Source organism: Drosophila hydei, unplaced genomic scaffold (genome assembly GCF_003285905.1).
Source record: "Drosophila hydei strain 15085-1641.00,03,60 unplaced genomic scaffold, DhydRS2 tig00000001-arrow-pilon, whole genome shotgun sequence".
Lineage (NCBI taxonomy): Eukaryota > Metazoa > Arthropoda > Insecta > Diptera > Drosophilidae > Drosophila > Drosophila hydei.
Window position 1 is genome coordinate 1,732,845 of NW_022045643.1, and position 21,754 is coordinate 1,754,598.

Consider the following 21,754-nt stretch of genomic DNA (forward strand, 5'->3'; position numbering starts at 1 on the left):
TGAATGTTAATGTTGTTGTGTCGGTCCAGAAATGTCAGTGTTGGGCTCTGATTGATCGCGGCTGGTTTTTATGTGAAATTCGCGATTTAAGCGACAAGTTTATTATTTAAGTGGAAAGTTTTTTTGTTTAAATCTTAATCAATTACATTATGTTGCGTGGCTTAGCTGCGTATAACCGCCTGGGCAACAAGAACCCAACGTTCAAGGTGAGCGAGACACGGATAGACAATGCAATAACAACATATGTTGATAATTCTTATGCTAAATATATTTTGTAAAACAAAAACAAAACGAGTATTAAGCAGGTGTTTCCGAACCACATGCTGCTTTATTAAAAATAATCACAGAACCCTGCAGGTCGGACTCATAAAAATGTTTTAGTTCAGATTGATAGATAAGCTCACTTAGGGACAGCTTGGCTAGCTGCCTGGCTACGTTGATAAGCAATATGATTGCTGTCGCCCCACACGAACTAGTTCCCCCCACCACACACGCGCCTCTAATTTATTAAAATGGCTTTGTTACGTAAGTTTCGCGCAAATAACAACATAGAACATGAACACAATCTCCATGAACTAATCGTGGCAAACAAGTATGCAAATGACGTGCTAGAACTGAATGTAATTTAAACACCTGATCACCCGCTTTCCACTTTCAGCTCGTTGCCTGCTACTCGACTGCGGGCCAACGGCGCCAGGGTAAAATCTACGAATCGGCCAGCGATGCGGTGGCCGACGTTAAGGATGGATCTAAAATACTCTTTGGAGGTTTCGGCATTTGCGGCATTCCCGAAAAGATGATTGAGGCACTCAAGCAGAAGGGTGTCAAGAACATTACTGGAGTGTCCAACAATGGAGGTGCGCAAATTATAACAGTATGACAGCTGTTAGCAGGCAGTTGCTGAAACTGGTTCGCAGGCTAGCTAGTTCGTGAATGAATAAGTTGCAACAGCAAGATATTGGCTCCTGAACCAATATAAAACAGGGGCGACATGTATATTATAACATTGGCACTTGTTAGTAATTGGTTTTCAAAACTAGTTCTTTGGTTCATTAACCTATTCAAGGTGGCATGCCCAATAGGCTATAGAGTTGCCAGCCGTTATGAAAATCTGATAACAGCTTATAGTTCTTGTAAAATCTTTGCATAAACGTTATCTTTCTTATCTGTAGGTGTTGACGATTGCGGCTTGGGCGTGCTGATTAAACAAAAGCAATTGTCCAAGGTAATTGGATCGTATGTAGGCGAGAATACCGAGCTGGTGCGTCAATACCTGGCCGGCGAGCTAGCTGTTGAGCTGACTCCACAGGGCACTTTGGCAGAGAAGATACGCGCCGGTGGTGCCGGCATACCCGCCTTCTTTACACCCACTGGTTATGCGACGCTGGTGCAGCAGGGCGGTGCACCCATCAAGTATGACAAAAATGGCAAGGTGACAGTGTCGAGCGCTGCGAAGCCTGTGCAATCATTCAATGGTCGCAACTATGTCATGGAGGAGTCCATTTTCGCTGACTTTGCCTTTGTGAAAGCTCAAAAGGCGGATCCTCTGGGCAATCTGATCTTTAACAAATCTGCGCGTAATTTCAATGCGCCCATGTGCCGTGCTGCTAAGATTACGGTCGCTGAGGTGGAAGAAATTGTGCCCGTGGGCGCCATCTCGCCAGATGAGATCCACGTGCCTGGCATCTATGTGAAGCGCATCTTCAAGGGCACCAACTACAACAAGCGCGTCGAGCGCTTGCGCATAACAGAGCCCAAGCAGAATGGAGAGACTGCTGCAGAGACCAGCCCTGGCCAAGCTTTGCGTGAACGCATCGCTCGCCGAGTGGCTCTAGAGTTCCGCGACGGCATGTACGCCAATTTGGGCATTGGCATTCCCGTGCTTTCCTCCAACTACATACCGCAGGGCATGAACGTCATGTTGCAGTCGGAGAATGGCATCTTGGGACTGGGTCCGTTCCCCACCAAGGATCAAGTCGATCCGGACTTGATCAATGCGGGCAAGGAGAGCGTTACCGTAATGCCAGGTGCTGCCTACTTCGGCTCCGACGAAAGCTTTGCCATGATTCGTGGCGGTCACGTAGACCTCACCATTCTGGGCGCCATGGAGGTATCCGCAACGGGTGACTTGGCCAACTGGATGATACCCGTAAGAGAGGTTAAAACCAATCTATTTGTTTGTTTTCTAATGCTGTTTTTTCTCTTGCAGGGCAAGCTTGTGAAGGGCATGGGCGGCGCCATGGATCTGGTGGCGGCACCTGGCACCAAGGTCATCATTACCATGGAGCACAATGCGCGCGATGGCTCCCCCAAGATTCTCGAGAGCTGCTCATTGCCGCTGACCGGCAAGGGCGTCATCGATTTGATCATCTCGGAAAAGGCTGTCTTTCAGGTGGAGAAAGGCGTTGGTCTGACCCTATTGGAATTCGCCGAGGGCTACACCGTGGACGACATTGCAGCCTGCACAGGAGCCAAGTTCAGCGTCTCGCCAAACGTCAAGCCCATGGCACAAATATCCGTTTAACACGCGGTTGCAATCAGAAAGAAGGCTATTTAGAAATACTGTTCAGGTACTCAGGTGATATATTTGTGCATTTATTGTTGTTAAACGTGAAACGATAATCGTTTTTAACCATTAAAGTGTAAAATTGTTTACAATTGTTGAAAATATTGGTGCATTCGCAACTCAGCCCATGGCCTTGGCCATGTTCTTCAATGCGGTGCGATGCGCCACTCGCATCTGTTCGTTGAGTATGTCGAAGGTGCGATTGTATTTGCTGCCGGACTCGTTGCGGCAGATCGCACAGAACTGGGAGGAGAGGACGTGAAGTGGACTGCGAAAATATAGGTTCTTCTGCATGGTCAGGGAGTTCTTGTAGTGCGACATCATGTGCAGCCCGATCTCCAGCAGGGAGAGCAAACCGCACAGAAAGAGGTTCCACGAGAAGAGTGTGGGTATCAGAAACAGCAGGAAGGAGTTGTTGCGTTCGTAGCCCAATATGATGTTCTACAGATAAAGGCAGGTGTTAGACAATGTTTGGCAACATTATGAAATTCCATGTTCGACTTACGCTACTCACGCCATCCATTTTGATGTAATCCTCGCGCTCGTAGCCGGGCGTCGTTTTCTTTTCATTGGAGGCGCTCTTTGTGGCTTTGCTGCCGATCACATGCTTTGCCCAATCCTCGTGATGCTTGTTGGCCAGCACCTTGTCCACCTCGTCGCAAATGGTGCCACGCAAATAGCGCTTGGGCACATGGAAGTTGCCATGCTTGCGGTAGCGGACTTTCATTTGATCGTAGACCGGTTCGCCGGTCTCTTCATCATATTTTGGCTGCTTGATGCGTGCTGAATCGGTATAGAAATACTCAAACTCACCAGTTTCACTGTTCTAAAAGGAAAAACATTGAAATTAGTTAAATGTTCACTGAACAGAGAATAAATATTACTCAATTTAGTTAATGTTTCACCCTAAATCAATAGAGGCGACTCTTCAAAAACCTTTATACTGAAATTTCTCTTCATAGACCGATAGAGCAGCTAGCAAATTGAAAGTATTTTGCAATATTGTTTGTTTGTTATTGTACCAAAAATAGACCAGACTAGCTTTTCTGATAACCGTACCCCCTGGGTACCGAAGCGAATCGCATGATTCATTATATATAAAGAGAGATAGAGAGATTGGAATTTCGCGTAATATTTCCAATGTAGACGAAATAGTTTCCACTGTAAACATCTTACCACCATCATGTTTAGCTAGCCACTAACCTTAGGTAGCAATTGTATGCCACGGTCTAGCCCGACGACCATAAAAATAATAATAATAATAATAATAATGTTTATAATGACTTATCGCTATCAGCGAGACTTGAGATACGGCGACTGGTAGCTTATGAAATGTTTGAGGCTTATCATTAAGTGTGCAACTTATAGTATGCCGATGCCGGAGCAGTTGAAGAGAGTGCCTAGATCTCTAAGGTCTACTTGTGCGATGTGCTACGCCCCTTAATTGACAACTTGGGCAACTATTCTATGGATCAATCAAGCGAGCTACCAAAATCGAGTCTGAGAGATCGCGTGCGACATTAAGCCAAGTTGAAAGGGTCAGCAAAAAAAAAAGCAAAAAAAAAGTGGGAAATAGGAAATGAAAATCACATTTTATACTTGAGCTCACGATTCTGCCCTAATGGTAGATACTATTATAATAATTATTTTAGTAATAATAATTATTATAATAGGGGAATTATATATTAGCTGACATGTTTTGTAATTTTTTTATTTTGTATCTTAAATTGTTTTTAGATCAACTACTCAGTAGAGCCTCGAGGAAATCTTGTAAATGTATGAAATAAGTTCCATGTTCTAAATATTATTGATTTGGTTAAATGATAAACTATCAGGCGATAGCCAGAAACTGACATTTAGAGTCAATCAATCCGATTGTGAGGGCAATGCATACGTCACAGTAAATGCTCAATATGGTGTTCAGCCAGGTAAAGCGAACGAATGGTAATTAACATGTCTGGCATTCGCTTGACTAAATAATTACTAGTAATATTTATTTATAGGTCGGATTGAATTGTTCTAAGGCCTGTTTACATAGAAAGAGCGACCGTTAGCTATAACAGAAGCTTTATTTGTAATCCCTTGTAACAAATGGATATGAAAAGAGTTTTAGTACAGGAAAACTTTCATCCTAAGTTTATACTTGGATGGAAATTGTATTTAGAGTCGCTCTGATCTATCAGGAGTTACAGGTACTTCGCTCTAGTAAATATGTTCGAAATTTGATCAAGATATCATAAAATCCCAAATAGTTTTTCATACATGAACTAAGTTTTAGTTAGTTTCTTTGTAGCTTTTGGAGAGCTACATTTCAATTCCTTTCCAGGGCAGTTATACTGAAGATAAATGAATAAGATTTTGTTCATATATAGGGATTATGGTCATACACCTATATGCCAAATTTGATCAAGTTATTTTGAAAATCTAAAAAGTTGTTCATACAAGAACTAAAGTTTTTATTGGTTTCCTTGCCAGTTGAACTTGAAATTAAATTCTAAAAATATGTTGCTACTGGAACTAAATGTACGTTGGTTACTCTGGCTGCTATATTAGTTGATTTTCTGGGCAGCTATATAAGAAGCAAAGTTTCGCACAACTGCTGCTAACTAACTACTTAGCGTACCATCTCAGCAATATTAGAAATGAATTCTTTAAGCAAGCTTGCTAAAAATTTTGTGAATATATCTTAAAAGCTCCAAAAGTTCGTACAAGAACTAAATTTGTGTCGGTTTCTTTGTCAGCTTTAGCTGAACTAAAAACTAAGCCACCAAAGTGGTTGCTGTACTAGACTTAAATATTCACTGGTTACTCTGCCAGCTACATAAATCACTCACATCCGAACGGTATCCGTCATACATATACACTGCACTGTCCGTGATAGACACTCCTTATGAAACTGCTTTGCATATTTGCAGTCACCTCGGTCATTAACTAGGCGCCTGATAGATATCTGGAATATATCTATATAGTATAATGGGCTCGGCGACATCTCGCAGCTGTTTCATAACAAACAAAGAGTGCCCGGCAAGTCGCTTACATTGAAGCATCTTCTTTCACTCGATCTATGGTCGGCGACAACAACGAGTAAAAGTCTAAAAACAAGTTTAGTCTAGACATCGTCGTTTTTGGTCTAAATTTTAGCAACAAGTTTTGGGCATGGGCGGGGAACAAAGAAAGGTGACATATTTTTGTTTTAGGCTTTACCTTTATGGAATAAACCATAGTTTAGCTTTTCTCTGTTGTTTGTTGTTGGTTTATTATTACTCGATATTTATTTTCCTCTTCGTTTTTATCTATTTATTTATTATTTATTTGATATATCATATTCAGCAAATAAACAGTTACCACACATATACGCATGCACATTTATGTAAATATAGTTTGTATATATGAAATATAAACTAATTTATGTGCTTAACAAATTTATCGCCGAACCTTTTACTTCACGTAAAAAAATGGGAAAATTTAGTTATAAAAACCGGTTAAGATTGAATAAAATTGCACTTGAAACACATTTAATTAGTTATGGTGTATTATTATAGTATTATATATGAATATAAAAAAGCATTTTCTCTGCCCGCCGGATAGCTTTTTTTTAGAAGAGAGACGAGCGAAATCCACGTCTGCTTTGAACAGCTTTTCGGTGCGGAATAAAAACAAAAAATAATATATGAGCGTTATAAATATATGTGGCAGCAAGCAAGAGTGTGTAGAAGAGCGACAAGCGCAAAGAGTAAGCTTTCTTCAAACAATCAGATCGCTCTAAAGCTTTAAGAGGCCGGCAACACAGTTGGTTGAGTGCTTCAGCAGTCAGTTTTTAGTTAAGCAGTAGGTTTGTGTCTACACTAGAATGCGCGGCCAGCTTACCCAAAAGATTCCATTGGTAATGCTTTTAAGGTTGCTGTCTAGACTAAGTTCGAAAGCTCTTACACAAGTATAGGCAAGTCGTACCTGGTCTAAAATGTTCTAAGCAGGAGATTGTCTGGTTGTTCTCTCGGTTAAATGCACTGTCTTTACTCGCTTTGATCACAAATCATGTAACTGAAACGATCTGATTGCAGTAAACGTTCATACGTTTGTACGCAATTATTACTTCATACATACTTCTTTCAGTTAAGCATTGGGTTGATATCTAGAATAACTTTTAATGCCACTTAAGTATAAGTAGCTAGTAAATGTAAATGATCTAAAAAGAGCTGGTTGTTGTCCCGGTTAAATGCCCAGTCTCTGCTCGTATAAAGCTTTGATCGCAAATAATATAGCCGAAACTTTGAAACGATCTCTAATTAATCTTCAAATTCTGGATATACGAGTCAGACGAGTATGACACGTTGTCGAGCACTTCATAAAATATAATATACATATATATAAATTATATATAGTATAGCATTTTTTGCTTTCTTTCTATTGTAATTGTTTAATAAATTGACTTGGGATAATAGGATTTTTGTGGTTTCTTAGGTGTTTCATTTGTTTCGGGGCTCTCGAGCTGAATTGACGTGCGTTCACTGTTTAGTAGCTGCGCGGTGGGCATATCGTTTGGTTGTGGCTCCCACAACAAAAGAGTAGAAAAGTAGAAAAGAGTAGACGTAAATCCTATCTTTTTATCTTAATAGCCTTCCGTGTGTGATAAACGATTTATGTTTTAGCCTAGTAGCTTCCACAAATAATCTGTCGCTACCTTCGCCTGACAATGCAGTGAGTAAATTAAACAATCTAACTTTCCGAATATACAGTCGTCAGCTCTTAGCTAACGGATGAGCTCACAAAGCGGCATTAAATATGCCCAATAGTAATTTTTTGTTTATTTATTTTTGCTACCATAAATTATAAAATATGGTTTAAACAAATTTAACTTTATTTTAAACTTGTTTGTTTGTTTTTTTTGTCTTGTTAAATTATCTCTTGAACTGAACTTGAGGTATTTTCATACTTCAGTTTTCTCTTCATAAAAAGACAATAATGATAACTGCTTTATAAACAATTACCACATTTATTGAGTTCATAAAAATTTATAACTGTTTTTGTGCCTTGTGGCCGAATTTATCAGCTAATAAACGCTGACCGAGTCATCGGCGATGGCTGAACGGCATTATAAAAATCACTAATTTGATTTGAACTTCTCTTAGAAACGATAACAAAAATGATTCGGTTGTGCCAACGACCAAGGCAATAATTGATGACTACGATCCTCACATGCATCGTAAAGTTAAGAATCCAACCAAGTGAGTATCGACAGAGAGAGAGAAGATGGAGCAATTACATGCACATTTACAATAAATGTTATTTTTGGATAACTCCAGCAACTGGCAAACCTTTGCGCACTTCCTGAAAGCTTCTGTCGGCACTGGAGTGCTGGCCATGCCCAGCGCCTTCGCGCATGCGGGCTACGTGAACGGACTTATTCTGACAGCTGTCATTGGACTGCTGGCTCTATATTGCCTGCACATATTGGTGAGTCCCGCATATTGCTGATCATTTATCAGCTAACTGATCTTCCATATGCAGATCAACAGCATGTACATACTCTGCAAGCGTCAGCGTGTGCCCTACATCAGCTTTTCGGAGTCCATGCGACTTGGCTTGCAAGAGGGTCCGCCTATGCTGCGCTGCTTGGCTCCAATTGCTGCGTAAGTTTATCGTTCCGTTATGTATGTTATTTTATCAATATGTTAAGATGTGTAAATGAATCTATCCATCATCAAGATAACTGTCTTTCTATCTATTTATCTGTTAATCTATCGTATATTATTCATCTGTCTATTTAATATTCTTTTATCAACCATTTTTCTATATTTTAATGTGTTTATCTATCTATCTATCTATCTATCTATCTATCTATCTATCCATTAATCTATAAATCTATCTACCTATTTATATCTTATTGTCATCCATATTTCAATCTATATATTAAGTTATATATTGATCTATCTATTAATCTATCAGTCTACCAATCTATATTTCAGATACATAGATTTATAGTTTAATATATTAAACATCTATGTATCTGTAAAATATATTCTCTCTATCTATCTGTCTATCTATTTATCTGCTTACCCATATATCAGGCAACTATAGATTCATCTATATTTGTATATATTAATCTATCTATCTATCTATATATATCATATATCTATCGCCCTATTTATCTATACACATTGCTTCCTATATTATCTATCTCTATCTATCCATTTATACTATTTTTAGCTACCTATCAATAAACATATATTTATGCATTTGTCTTTCCTTTCTTCTATCCGCAATCTATCTAACGATTCCTTCATCTATCTATTCATCTTTATATATATCATTCTCCAATCAATCTTTCTATCCACCACGCTTCTAGTCCTTTTGTGGATGGCTTCTTGGCCTTCTATCACTTTGGCATCTGCTGTGTCTATGTGGTCTTCATAGCGGAGAGCATTAAGCAGCTGGTGGACGAGTATCTCGTCGTCCTGGATGTGCGTCTGCACATGTGCTTCCTCATCATTCCGCTCATGCTGATCTTCAGTATACGCAACTTGAAGCTGCTGGCGCCCTTCTCCAGTGCTGCCAACTTGTTGCTCTTTGTGGGTAGGTAAAACCTCTGCTACTCTCTAGACAACTCGTGTTAACTGTTTTCACTACTCTGCAGGCTTTGGCATTGTGTTGTATTATATATTTGAGAACTTGCCGCCGCTCAGTGAACGCAATGCATTCGTGCATTACTCAAAGCTGCCCACATTCTTTGGCACTGTGCTCTTTGCTCTGGAGGCTGTGGGCGTGGTAGGTGTTTTTACGATATATGGATGTATATATATTTATATATTGGATAATTATATATTCTTTAGATCTTAGCTATAGAGGAGAACATGGCCACGCCGCGTGCCTATGTGCAGCCCTGCGGCATCATGAACTGGGGCATGACCGTCGTCCTGAGCCTCTACATATTTCTAGGCTTCTTTGGCTATTGGAAATACGGCGAAGCTGCTTTGGGCAGTGTCACGCTCAATATACCCGAAACGGAGGTGTATGTATGAGAGTGTATGCGTGCGCGTGTGTGTGTATAATGTGATATATTTTGTGTTTCAGTCTCGCTCAGGTGGTCAAGATCTTTTTCGCTGTGACCACATACATATCCTATGCGCTGCAGGGTTATGTCACCGCGCACATATTGTGGGGTCAATATTTGAGCAAACGCATTGCGAACACCAAAAAGCATACGTTCTATGAGCTGTGCTTTCGAGCGTTAATTGTGCTGCTCACCTGTGAGTTAATCAGCAGGTGATGAGAGGCGAGAGGCTGATTGATTTATGTATCTATTGCTCTTTCAGTTGGCTGCGCTGTTGCCATACCGGATCTGTCGCTCTTCCTCTCGCTGGTCGGCTCCTTCTGCCTGTCTGTGCTGGGCCTCATCTTTCCGGCTCTGCTGCAGATCTGCGTGCAATACGCGACGGGCTATGGACCTTGTGGCATTAGACTCATAGTCAATCTGCTGCTGTTGCTCTTTGGCATCTTTGGCGGCGTGGTGGGCACCTATGTGAGCATTGTGGACATTATCAACTCGCTGTCGGGCAAGCTAGCTTAGCTCCTACCATTAAATACTTTTACCAATACTAATACACATAATTGAGTTGCTGCGAGCAATGTTTGTACACTGCGGCGTATGCGTAATCTAGCGTAGCCTCTGCGTGTGGCTTATGCAAATCATGTTGCGGCCTGTGTATGTCATCTGGGTGGCTGGTTGGCTGGTTGGCTGGCTGGCTGGCTGGCTGGTTGGCTGGCCTCTGTGTGCTGTTTGGTTTGCTAATTATGGCCGCCTGCGCACACATCGGCCGATAGAGAGAGGGTGGGCGGTCGAGGTTTAGGAGCTCAAGTTGAACCAGGCCGAGCTCAGAAGTTGGCAGTCGAATTCTTTGTAACTTTAATTAAAAACCTTAGTGTGTGGCACGTGGCACGTGGCAGGGGCAGGAATGTAAGTATATGGCGACGCTCGCTGCCTCCACTCAGGTAGTCAGACAGTCCAACATGCGGCAAATGCAACGAACTGTAATTAAATGCAACCGCAATTAACACAAAAGCACCCGCAGGTCAGAATGGCAGACACATTGCATTCCCTTGCAACACGCTCAAGCGAAGCCCGGCCAGAGTTGCCCAGAAGCTGCTGCATTGCACTCACTCTGTGTCCATCTCTCTCTCACTCTGTGCCTATCTCTCTCTGTCTCTGTAGCCCTTTTCATTTTATTTACAATGTTTTGCGTTCCTGTCGACATGCTCCTCATGCCTTCAACATAGACGTTGTCTTCTGCAGACCACAGCGCCGCAATGTCCGCCGGCCATAAGAAAAGCCAACTGAGCGCGGGTCATTCGATGCCTAATGCCAGTTATTAAGTTGTTTGTTTGACAACTAATTGAGCTGCCCTCGCGTGTGTGTTGCATTGCCGTTTGCTTTGTCCGTTTAATTACTCTTTTGACGGAAATAACACAAGATTCGTTTTTAAAACTGGCAACAAAATAGAAATTGCAGTTAGTTCGCCATCTGGCACCACTCGAACCGCCTGCACCACCCCGTGCGCTCCACTCAAAGCGCCCCGAAAGCTGTGTGAAATGCAACACTTTTCAGTCGAATACCCTTTAGCTTAGATTAAGGGCATGCCAGTGGCTCTATGGGCGGCAAGTGATGATGCCATAGGACAAGATTATTATGAATCCAGGCGTAGAAATCTTCCTAAATGTTCATATTATAGATATTGTGGAACATCATCAAGAGAGCTTTTCGAGGTCAAAATTTGAGAAAATTCTTCAAATTTGAATAGGGTGTTGCAGCACTTTAAAAATAATTTATATATTTTTATTATCACTCCTTAAAAAATTTACAGGACTCCAAGAAGAAAATGTGTAGGGAAGGACCTTAAGTTATTTCTCTCGAAAATGTAGAGTTCCTCTTTAAGCTTGAAATGTGGAATTTATCTAATGGATAAATTTGAAGGCTAAGGTGTATCCTAATATTGATAACTTTACTATAATTGCATACTTGCTTATTTTATGAATACAGGGCATTCAAAGTTCGTCATGTACAAAAGCAAATTTTCTAAGATATTTTTTCATTTGGCGCTTAAATTTGCGCAGAATTTAAATAGCGATGCGAATCAAAGACTTGACCATAGTTTGATTGGCTTATTTCAGCTGGCTGAAATGCTTGGCCAACAGCGGCAGCAGCAGCAACAGCAGCAACAGCAGCAGCAGCAGCTGCTTTTTCTATAGAATCGTTCACTTTGAGCTCTGGCTGGCAAATTAAATGACAAGTTTACTTGTTTGCGCGTTGAGTTTGTTGTTGTTGTTGTTGTTGTTGCTGTTGCTGTTGCTTTTGCTGTTGTTGTAGTTGCCCCTATTGCCATTACGTTGGCATTCGAGTCATTTGCCGTTTGAGCATTTTAATTATATTTGTGCAGGGCAGCGCAAAGTTGGAACTCGACGCGGGCTTTTTAGTGTTTCCGGCCAGTTGTCTTTGGCGAGTTGAAATTGAATTACGCACAATGCTAGGTAAACACATGGTCGATGGCTCAGCTCTGGGCTAAAGAGATCCGCATAATATGCGCAAAAGTTAATTAGAAAATGGCATGAATGTTAGCATAAATCTCATTCTCTTACCCCAGCCAGGCTGTTTGCTGGTAATATGTGAATTCTTTCAGCGCGCAGCAAAAGTGATAAACTATGAGCACAATGCGTGTTTGATCAAGCTGTTGTGCAAACAGACTCACTTAATATAATACGAGTATCTATTGAGCATATACATACATATAAACAGACATGTTGAGCTGCATATGCGAAATATTTGCCATATTTTATACTCTATATATATAGCGAGAGGGGGAGAACAATGTCGAATATTGCTTGCATTTTGTATAAATTTGCTTTCAGTCTTTGTTTGCGAATGCGCTGAGCAGACTTTGAAAATTTGTTGCATACTTTTCGGCTGCGGCGACCTAATTTATGTATATTGAAATCATTATTAAACGAGACGCATTGATTTTACTTTTTGCATAAGCCATAAATTGGCGGTTAGGCTTGGGGTTTTAGGCATTTAATACCTGAATTTAGGCATTTTTGCTGCACTTAATTAAGTCCAAAATGTTGCCCAAATTGCTTCCTTTTTAGTATTATAATAATTAAAACATTACCAAATTACCAACAAAATAATTTAATTATTTTATACTAAATTTCGGTGAATGTAAGAAAAAAATTTAGTTTTGACATTTTGAAATTTTATTAAACAAGAAAAATGAGTGATGGAATAGAAGATACTCTAGGCTTTGAACGAAGCAACTCTATGAAACATTCTGTTTATAATTTATATATAAATGGATAATGTTGATTTAAGTATATCAGCTAGACTGACTACCATGTTGTCTTAAAAAGAATGTTTATAATAAAGACAAGCCATTGAAACTTGTGAGATTAGTTTCTAAATCTAAATCTAGATTTAAACTTGTAATGATCTACTTTGAAGGGCAAACCTAAAAAAGAGAATCCAAGACTTGAACTTAATTTTGATTTTACATATTTATCGTCTGCAGTTCTTTGCTCTCTGTATCTGAGAATTAACATTTGTGTACCACATAGATTTATATTCCTTATCTTGAGTATTTTTAATATGCATTGCATCTCCATACCTGAACTAACCTGTTCACAAATATCTATGCATTCTAGGCTGCATCACAACTCTATCTCAGTCTGTTACATACAGTTACAAACAATATACCCACAAATCCCATTTGAAATAGTTTCATTAAAAAAGTAAAATTCAATTTGTTTTGCAACAACATTTTTGGTTGCAAAATTGTTTAATAATTAAAAGCTAATTAAGCTACAAAGTTTATCAAAATCGAGCAACTTTTATCAACAGCTAAATTAGTTTGAGCAGCCTCACAGAATTGATTTGCTGTCAACGCAATAAATTTAACATACTTTTTAAGCCAGAACCGAAGTTGGGGGCATTCGGGCTTACCTGCTTCATAGCCACTGCTAAGCCATCGGAATTCATTTCTGTAAATCAAAATTAATTACTTGAAATATTCTGCTTAAATTACCTTTCAATAAAACAAATATAATATATATATAATTCATATTTCTAATGAATTGCTGTTGTTCTGAATGAACTTAAAGATTCAACCTGTTATTAGATCTTTCTAAATCCGCTGTCAATTGGCCTGGAAATACAATTTCCATGGCATATTTATGCTAAACAGCTTACAATGTTCGAATGGCTCAATTCATTTGGGACTCAGTTGAGTGAAACTAAGCCTCGAGCTTATCCCACTCGTAGCTTCATTCTAATTGCCCGAGATTCAACCTTTTGCACTCATTTCGGGCTGTTTGCAATGTTCTTAGCTCATTCGGCATGGCAAGCGCTTAATATTCCTTATACAACTCATTTTTATTCATTTAAAACACTTGTTTTGCTCTGGCATTTCTCTCTTTGGTGCTTTGTCAGTTGGCAATTTGCTTGGCTGCTTGTAACAACTGAACGAAACTGTGTGAGCCTCTGAGTGTATGTGTGTGTGTGCCGCAATAAAATGATTTATTTTACGCAACGCTAAGCACACACACGTAGCTACCTACAACAACAATGAAACGAGAAGGCAACAATGCCAACAAGCGTCGCATTGTTTTGCGGCTTTTGGTTGATTCGCTAAGGCTTACTGTATTTATTTTTCGGTACATTCCGTGCAACAACCAAACGTCTGCCACCTAATGCCATCAGCACCTACAAACGGGAGGCAGAGAGAGCGATGCGAACGTTTGCTATGAATAAATAACGAACACACCGGCAGCTACTTCAGCGCACTGATGAAGGACTCGAAACACGAGTAGATTTTTGGGGGCTGTGCTGCATGTGATTTATGCTGGGCGCAACGTGGCAACTAAAATAGGCGCGGTCTGCCACACATTGATTGTCGCTAATGCGGCCAAAAAGGCTGCTCTGCTCAATTGTGGACGTCACTTTAACTTTGCCAACACGATAACACACATGAGAGGGCGCGTGTGTGTGTGAGTGTGATAAAAGGGTCGGCTCGCTTCCATTGGCAAGCGTAGAGGCAGCTGCTGGCTTGTGGCCGTTGCAGGTGCGTTAAACATTTATGAGAGCCAAAACGCAGATTTTTTTATTGAGGCAGTCGTCGGGTGTACCGCAAAAATTGTTGTAAAGCCCATGCATAATTCATAATGTTAAAGTGTACCCGTTGCGTATACGCAATAATCATACGCCACATCGCACACCGACTGCTTTGTATGCTCGCTGTTCGCTGGGCTATAGAATGAATTGCCGCCGTGGGAGGCTTATTAGTTGCATACCAGATTCAGACCTTGACTGAAGCCAGATACAGAAAGAGATAGAGAGAGAGCCAGAATGAGAGAGTTCTTTTTGAATTGCATTTTCTATTTGGTTCTTTTAAAATTGTTAAAAAGCCTCTTAACTTATTTAAGGCAATAAATGAAAGAATATTTCCATTATAATTCGCTTTTGGCATGCTAACAAATTATATTTGGCCCATTGCATGTCTGCAGCCACAAATATGCGCACGTTCTGGCCAAAAGCTTCAATCGTTTCGCTTTGGCATTTGCAGCCTAATTGCGGCTAAAGCGTTTAGCCAAAAATGGTTTTTTGGATAATTGCCAAAGAGATGTCAATATGTTGTATTTATGAAGGCATGACCATGTGTGTGTGTGTGTGTGTGTGTGTCATAGTGTGGTAATAATATTATAGCAAGAGCTCGACTAGTGAAATGCTTGAAATGTTCAAATGACAAGCAATGAAAGTTGGCGTCATCATCAACTTCATTAACGTTGTGAACATCATCATCGAGCAGCGACATTGACGAGCTGCGATGGGTAACTGTCATGTCATGGATAGCTGGATAGCTGGATGGCTGGATGGCTGGATAGTTGGAGCACTTTTCATGTCAACGCTTGCTCCGGCTCTGCACTAGCTTTGACATCAACTCCCAACCTCTGTCTGGCTGCTCTGGTGTCAAGCACTTTGCCTAAACCCATAATTTATGCCGCATGTTTGCCATAACTCAATGGCTGCTCGCTGCTCGCTGCGGCTGGCTGCGAATTTCATGAGAAGGATTTCAGCTACGGCTTTAGCTTTCCAATCCTACATTGAGCTGGCAGACTGCGTGTGTGTGTGTGTGTGTGCATGGGGGTGTGCTTGATATAAAGCAATCGATAAATACTCGTACGACTACATTGTAGTAGCAGCACGCGCGTGTGCTGCGTCGTTTGCGTTTTTGTCGCCGATTGAGCGAACAATTGCTAGATGGCAGCCCAAGATGAATGGCCTGCAATTGTGCGCATTGCTTGCCATTTGTTTGGTCGCGCCAACAAGATTCACACCATCAGCCTCTGGTCTGATAAGCATTTGACAATCCTATCAGGCAACTCCCCAGCAATCAGTCCCGTGTGGGTGGCTCTCTGGCTAGCTGGGTGTCTGACGCGGTGGCATGCACTTGCCCTCAGCTGCACATCGACATTATCGCAGCACATTAATAATTATGGTTATGGGATTTGAGTGCATGTTAATGGCTGTTCAGTGCATAGTTCATATCGATTTTCATATGATATTTTACATGTGGCCTTCTGATTGCATTAGCATAACATGCTTTTGCATATGCCAATTCGGTTTGCTTTTTGTTTGTTTCTGCGGACAGTAATTAGCCATTGACAAACACACACACGCACGCACGCACGCATGCACACGCACACACACAAATACACATTCCGGATATGGCTGAAGTTGTGGGTGTGCAGCAAACATACATTTTATTGCAATGTACGCCTGCAACATTTGGCAGCGATAAAAAGATGACCATTATATAAAAGCACCACAAAATAATTATAAACAATCTAAAAACATAAGTTTTAGTTCATGAAAATCGCATAGAAAGGCGGTAAGGGAGGGAGGTTGTATAAGTTTGTTAGGCAAAAATGGCAGAAAAAGTCAAAGGTTACGAGAAAAAATTTTTAGGCATGAAGAAGTAGTAGTACGCAGATGACAGAGATGGGGAGAGAGAGAGAGGAGGAGAGGATGAGCGATGGATAGACAGAGAAAGATGATAAAACAGGGGAAAGCAGGGCCTGCAGGAGGACAGAGAAAGATGGGAGAGATATTGTGAGAAAGAGAAAGAGAGAGAGAGAAACTCAGAGAGAAAGAGGGATACAGAGAGAGCGAGAGAGACGTTAGGAGAGAGAGGAGAACGAAAAGATAGATGGAAAGCGAGAGATAAGAAAGCGAAAGAAAAGGGAGAAAAGGAGTGAGGGACAGTTAGGCAGAGAAATAGAGAGATAGCAACAAAGAAGGAGAAATATAGAGAGAGTGGGAGAGAGAGCGAGGGGGAGAGAAAAAGGAGGAGAAATATGGAGAGAGTGATAGAGAGTGAGAAAGACAGAGACAGATAAAGAGGAAGAGAAAGTGAAGAGCAAAAATATATAGAGAGATAGAGAGAGGCACAGAGAGAGAGAGAGAGAGAGAGAGAGCGAGAGAGAGGGATATGCAGGAAATGTGAGATTTATAGACAGAAGGAGTGATAATACTGTGAGTATATGATGGAGAAAGGGAGATAGATAAGGATAAGGTAGTGCTTATGATGTTAAAAAAGGTTTGAGACAAATTTTTGAGCTGTGAGTGAGAAAGAGAAGGAAAGACAACAATCCGAAATCAGTTAAAGATAAGAGATAACTATAAAATAAACTTTGAGGAAATCAAAAGAATATTTGAAAAGCATTTTGACAGCGGCTACGTTGATGTATTCACACATCTGATGAATAATAAGCATGCTCTTTGTAGGCCGCTTTTAATTTGTTATTTAATTATTTAGTAGCATTAAAACCATGTTACTAAATTTTAATTACAAATAAGCAATACACACGAACATAGACCGGGAGAGAGGGTGAGGTGTTAGGGGCTGTGGCTGTGTGTGCGTGTTCCAATTTGTAACTGTAATTATAATGGTTATGTGCCAGAATACCAAATGATATGCCAAATGTAAGTAGAGACACACACACACGCACAGTCACACACACTCACACACACACACATTTGTTGCAGAGATATATAATGTTTTACTATTTGCTTAGCACCTCACGCTAATTGAATAATGCGCAATTGTTTTTACATTTTGTGGTCGGCACATGCAAATAAATATTTACGTAATTTCAATTTAATTCTGGCTGCTGTTCAAAATGGCGGCAAATCGAATGCCGAAACGTTAAATGCCTTTTAATGAGCCATGGCCACGCGGCCAGCGGGGCTAGGCTGGAGCCTAATGAACTGTGCTGAAATATGCGTAAGTCCAGGCCTGATAAACTCTCACAGTTTATTGCAGGTCATCTGGCATGCGGCATGCGGCATGCGGCATGTGCATTAGGATATGGTCTATATGGAGTATGGCATTGTAACTCTTTACAAATAAGCAGCATTTCCGTGCCAGGCTTGTGTTTGGCATAAAGCCGAAGATAAATGGCAGCTACCGAAATGCCAGCTCGAAATATAACTAACCAAATGGAAGGTCAGCAGGGATAGAGCGAGAGAGAGAGAGCGAGGCGAGAGCAAGAGCAAGTCAAGGCAGACAATGGGAGACACTGAATTTGTTGGCCATACAGAAGAAAAGTGTAACAAATCTTGTGCCAGTTATTTCAGTTATAGTTGTTGCTTTGCCGCTAAATTTATGGACGCGCATGTCGCTGCACACACAAAAAGTTAAACAGCGCGCAACGGAAATGCGACAACAAGGGGCAGCACAGAGCGTGTGTGTGTGTGTGAGAGAGGGTGGAACAACAGGACAGGACAGCGCAGCAGGACAACAGGAAACACAGGCTTTGCATTGCAATTTTTAGACGCCACTGTGACAAACTGTGAAATCAGAGCATCAAATTCCACACGTCTCGCTAAAAGCCAGCGACCAGCCTAACTCCACCCACACACACACACACATAGGCATACGGCATCATTATCATGAATCACTAACTAAATATAGCAAATACGAATACATTTGAAACAGGCAACTAACAAACTCTGCGACAAATGCGCGCTGATGGAAGTCGACTTTTGAATGTTCTTCAAATTAATTCAGCTGAGGTGAGCATTGCAGACGATCTTCAGCTGATCTAGAAGAGATCTTCAAGAAGGAAAGGCGCTCAGATCAACTACTTGAAATATCGATCGTAGTCGTTGAGATCAGGTGAAACTAAATCTAAGCTAGATTATAAATTTGTTATATATCATATCAAATCAGAATTACAAATGTTCGCTGTCACTTGCAAAGCCGTACATGCCCCATTAGACTACTATGGCTTAAGTATGTCAACTAGTTTTATCTGGCCTCCAGCAGAGGCAGCGCAGCGTTGCTTTCGTCGCTAACAACATTAACTAGCAGTGCCTACGGGTCGTATGTGTACGGCGAGCGCAATTGGATGAGTGTGTATGTGTGTGTGTGTGTGCTTCTCTTCTTTTTCTGTTTTTTTTTTTTTAATGCTGAAGCCAACTTCCGTCGCTTGTTGACATATTTCCACTTCATTGGAATGAACGAAGCAGCCAGGCAAATGAAGATACAGCCACGTCGGCCGCGGGCAACTGCCGGAGCCGCGATTCATTCAGGTGTGCGAGGAAAAAAAGAGAGACGAGCAAGAAGCCAAGCCGAACTGGAACTGAAAATAATGGCAAAGTCGGAAGCTGGCGTATAGCCCGGCCTGCAGGCAGCTAACGACAAATATTTGACACATGGCAGGAGGCGGTGCTAAAATATGCCAGACATGTGCCCCCAGAGATAGAGCGAGAGAGAGTGGGGATAGGGGGGCGGGCCAGCTGGTGTGCCAAGGGTTCGTGCGTGGCTACAGCGCTGCAAGTGGCAGACATTTTCTTATCCTTTGCACATTTTAATTTGTGTCAAATTGTTGCTAAAATGCAAAACGCATTGTTTGCCAACCGGGTGGCAGTTCAGCAAAGTCCCATTCGCATTGTTGTCCCTATTCGTGTACAGCAACCAGTTGTTGTTGTTGTTGTTGTAATTTCTTGTTCGCCTTGTTAACACAGTTTCATGCTTTTGTTCTGCGGGCTCTGCCTCTGTTTTTTTATTGTGCCATAAGAAAAACATTGCCAGACGCCGCGCGTAGCGAGCAGCTGGAGCTCTAGAGGTTGGGCCTCATCTGCTCCCAGCATTGCCCACTCCACAGTTCGCTGGATGGCAAAAGCACAACAATAAAATGTTGTTACAAATTCATTACCGAAGGCGTTAAATTTGACACAGTTTTGCATGCAAAGTGCATTGCGGGCGCAGAGACAGCAGCGAAAAGGGCGAAAATCAAAGGGAGAGAGAAAGAGAGAGAATGTGCTAAAGCGAAAGCAAAGGAAACAGAGCAAAACATGCTAAAATGTTCAACAGTTACAATTCTTGCTCTACATATTGTGTGTGTGTGTGTGTTTGGTGTATGTGGGCCGGCAAAGGCGAGACCAAATTGTCAGCTGGTAGGCAGCTTCAAGAGTTGGGCAGATGTTAGATTAAATATGAGCTTACTTTGAGGCAGCTTAGATCTTCTAGATATTTAGATGTATTATCTAAGCTGCATCAGTAAAGATCTCTTTTTTCTTTTATATATTGTCATCTTATCTATCAATTGCTTTACGTTCAAATATAAACTATCTTAAGCCATTTGTATATGAATTCCAGTTGCCAAAAAGTAGTTGACTAATGTCAGACTGATGTCTATCTTCTATATATCCATAGCTTTGATATCATAAACTATTATTGTCTCTTCATCTTTGCAGCTATCAGCCAACTCTCCCCTCATCTAAATACTTCCAGCCAATCTTTCTCCTCCCTTCAACCGCTGCCCAGCTGGAGCTGACCACTCTCAAGAACTTTTCGCATTACCCACTTGGCTGAGAGCATCTGAAAATGTCGTTGCATAACATTAGGCGCAGCGTTTGGCAGCCTTAGCTGCCGTTGGCCATTTCCGCTTTTGCCTTTTTTTTGTTCCTCTTTTTGTCGGCTGCCGATGCGCCTCGTTTACGTAATCCATATAATTTTTGTTGCCTATTTTTTATTGCCATTTGCATTATTCACATATTTTTATCGAAGATTTCCCGGCACAGTCACAGCTGAAGTCGAGCTATGTGGCTTCGTTGGCTCTTCTCGCGTAAGCAAAAAGGATTATTATCTTTTGACATTTTGCTAACGCGATTTGCTGCCACTTTGCATCTAAATCGAAATTATAAGCACACGACACACACACGCACTCAGGCACACTCGAATGCACACACCTACACAGATTTGAAGACGGCTATGGAGTCATAAAACATGAAGGAGACATTGACTTCCGCCCAACCCACACTTCGCTGCCTTTGTAAACGGCGCCTGCTGTTGCTGCTGTGGCATTAACCTTAGGGTTTAATTTGTAGCAACTTCCGTTTGGAGTTTTGGCAATATGCAAAATTACTTAAATTGCGATTTCCGACCATTTCCGCTGATTTCTGCCTGACAAGGCGCGCTGTGGCGCCTAATTGGCTGTGCCACCTTAGCGACCTACTGCTGTTCTGCTCTGGCCGTTACGCCTACTTAAACGTGTTCGTCTAAAAGTCAACATGTCCCAGGTCATTGTTTCGATTCGCAATGGCAAATATTCAAAGTCACTTCCTGTTTGTTCAGCTGTGAAAATTACTTCTGGGCAAAAGTCAAAAACTTGCAAATTTTAGCAAGTAAGAACAAGCTGCGTGCGTGCGCGCGTCTGTGTGTGGGTGTGTCTGTGTGCGTGTGTGTGGAAGGAAGAGAATTCTATTTCACATTTAACCTTTGGCAGCCATTATATGTTCGCTGTGGCAGCCCGCTGCAATGGACAATATCGATTGACCCCAATTCTGTTTTCGATTGCAATTCGTTTCAGTTTCATGCACTTACAATCGAAGCCAGCAGCAGCAGTGCTAGCAGGACCTATTGCCACGCCTTCCGCGCGCCCATTCGAGCTGAGAGTAAGCATAACTTATTTCCGAGCGAACGCATTTGACTTTGAATTTCATTTAGCGCCGAGGCTATCAAGTGTGTGTGGCTTGGTCGATGTTTGCCATGCGGCTGCTGACGATGCTTAAATGCGGCTCATTTATCAATTGCTACTTAGCATTGTCCGTTTCAACTATCCACTAGTTGCTGTTGCCAT

General features: G+C 41.4%; 3 protein-coding genes across 6 annotated transcripts; 2 read left to right on the forward strand and 1 right to left on the reverse strand.

The window, feature by feature from the left end:
- The first annotated feature begins 13 nt into the window (after positions 1-13).
- LOC111603051 (succinyl-CoA:3-ketoacid-coenzyme A transferase, mitochondrial) lies at positions 14-2,658 on the forward strand. The gene is made up of 4 exons (XM_023320505.2): positions 14-206; positions 659-857; positions 1,173-2,149; positions 2,210-2,658. The coding sequence occupies exons 1-4, from the start codon at positions 150-152 to the stop codon at positions 2,522-2,524; spliced, it is 1,548 nt and encodes a 515-aa protein (XP_023176273.1). The 5' UTR covers positions 14-149; the 3' UTR covers positions 2,525-2,658.
- An 18-nt stretch (positions 2,659-2,676) lies between these two features.
- Positions 2,677-5,859, reverse strand: LOC111603053. Of its 4 annotated transcripts, none has more exons than XM_023320508.2 (3): positions 5,771-5,859; positions 3,072-3,392; positions 2,677-3,007 (listed from the first exon to the last, which is right to left on the reverse strand). In XM_023320508.2, the coding sequence occupies exons 1-3, from the start codon at positions 5,786-5,788 to the stop codon at positions 2,687-2,689; spliced, it is 660 nt and encodes a 219-aa protein (XP_023176276.1). In that variant the 5' UTR covers positions 5,789-5,859; the 3' UTR covers positions 2,677-2,686. The 4 variants fall into 4 exon arrangements, with proteins under 4 accessions (XP_023176276.1, XP_023176275.1, XP_023176274.1 ...); XM_023320507.2 differs by lacking the exon at positions 5,771-5,859 and adding an exon at positions 5,401-5,439; XM_023320506.2 differs by lacking the exon at positions 5,771-5,859 and adding an exon at positions 3,770-3,826.
- A 1,191-nt stretch (positions 5,860-7,050) lies between these two features.
- Positions 7,051-10,183, forward strand: LOC111603062 (proton-coupled amino acid transporter-like protein CG1139). The gene is made up of 9 exons (XM_023320519.2): positions 7,051-7,264; positions 7,696-7,791; positions 7,870-8,020; positions 8,075-8,196; positions 8,913-9,139; positions 9,201-9,331; positions 9,397-9,575; positions 9,638-9,813; positions 9,880-10,183. Exons 1-9 carry the CDS (start codon positions 7,260-7,262, stop codon positions 10,131-10,133), a joined length of 1,341 nt encoding a protein of 446 aa, XP_023176287.1. The 5' UTR covers positions 7,051-7,259; the 3' UTR covers positions 10,134-10,183.
- Positions 10,184-21,754: the final 11,571 nt, after the last annotated feature.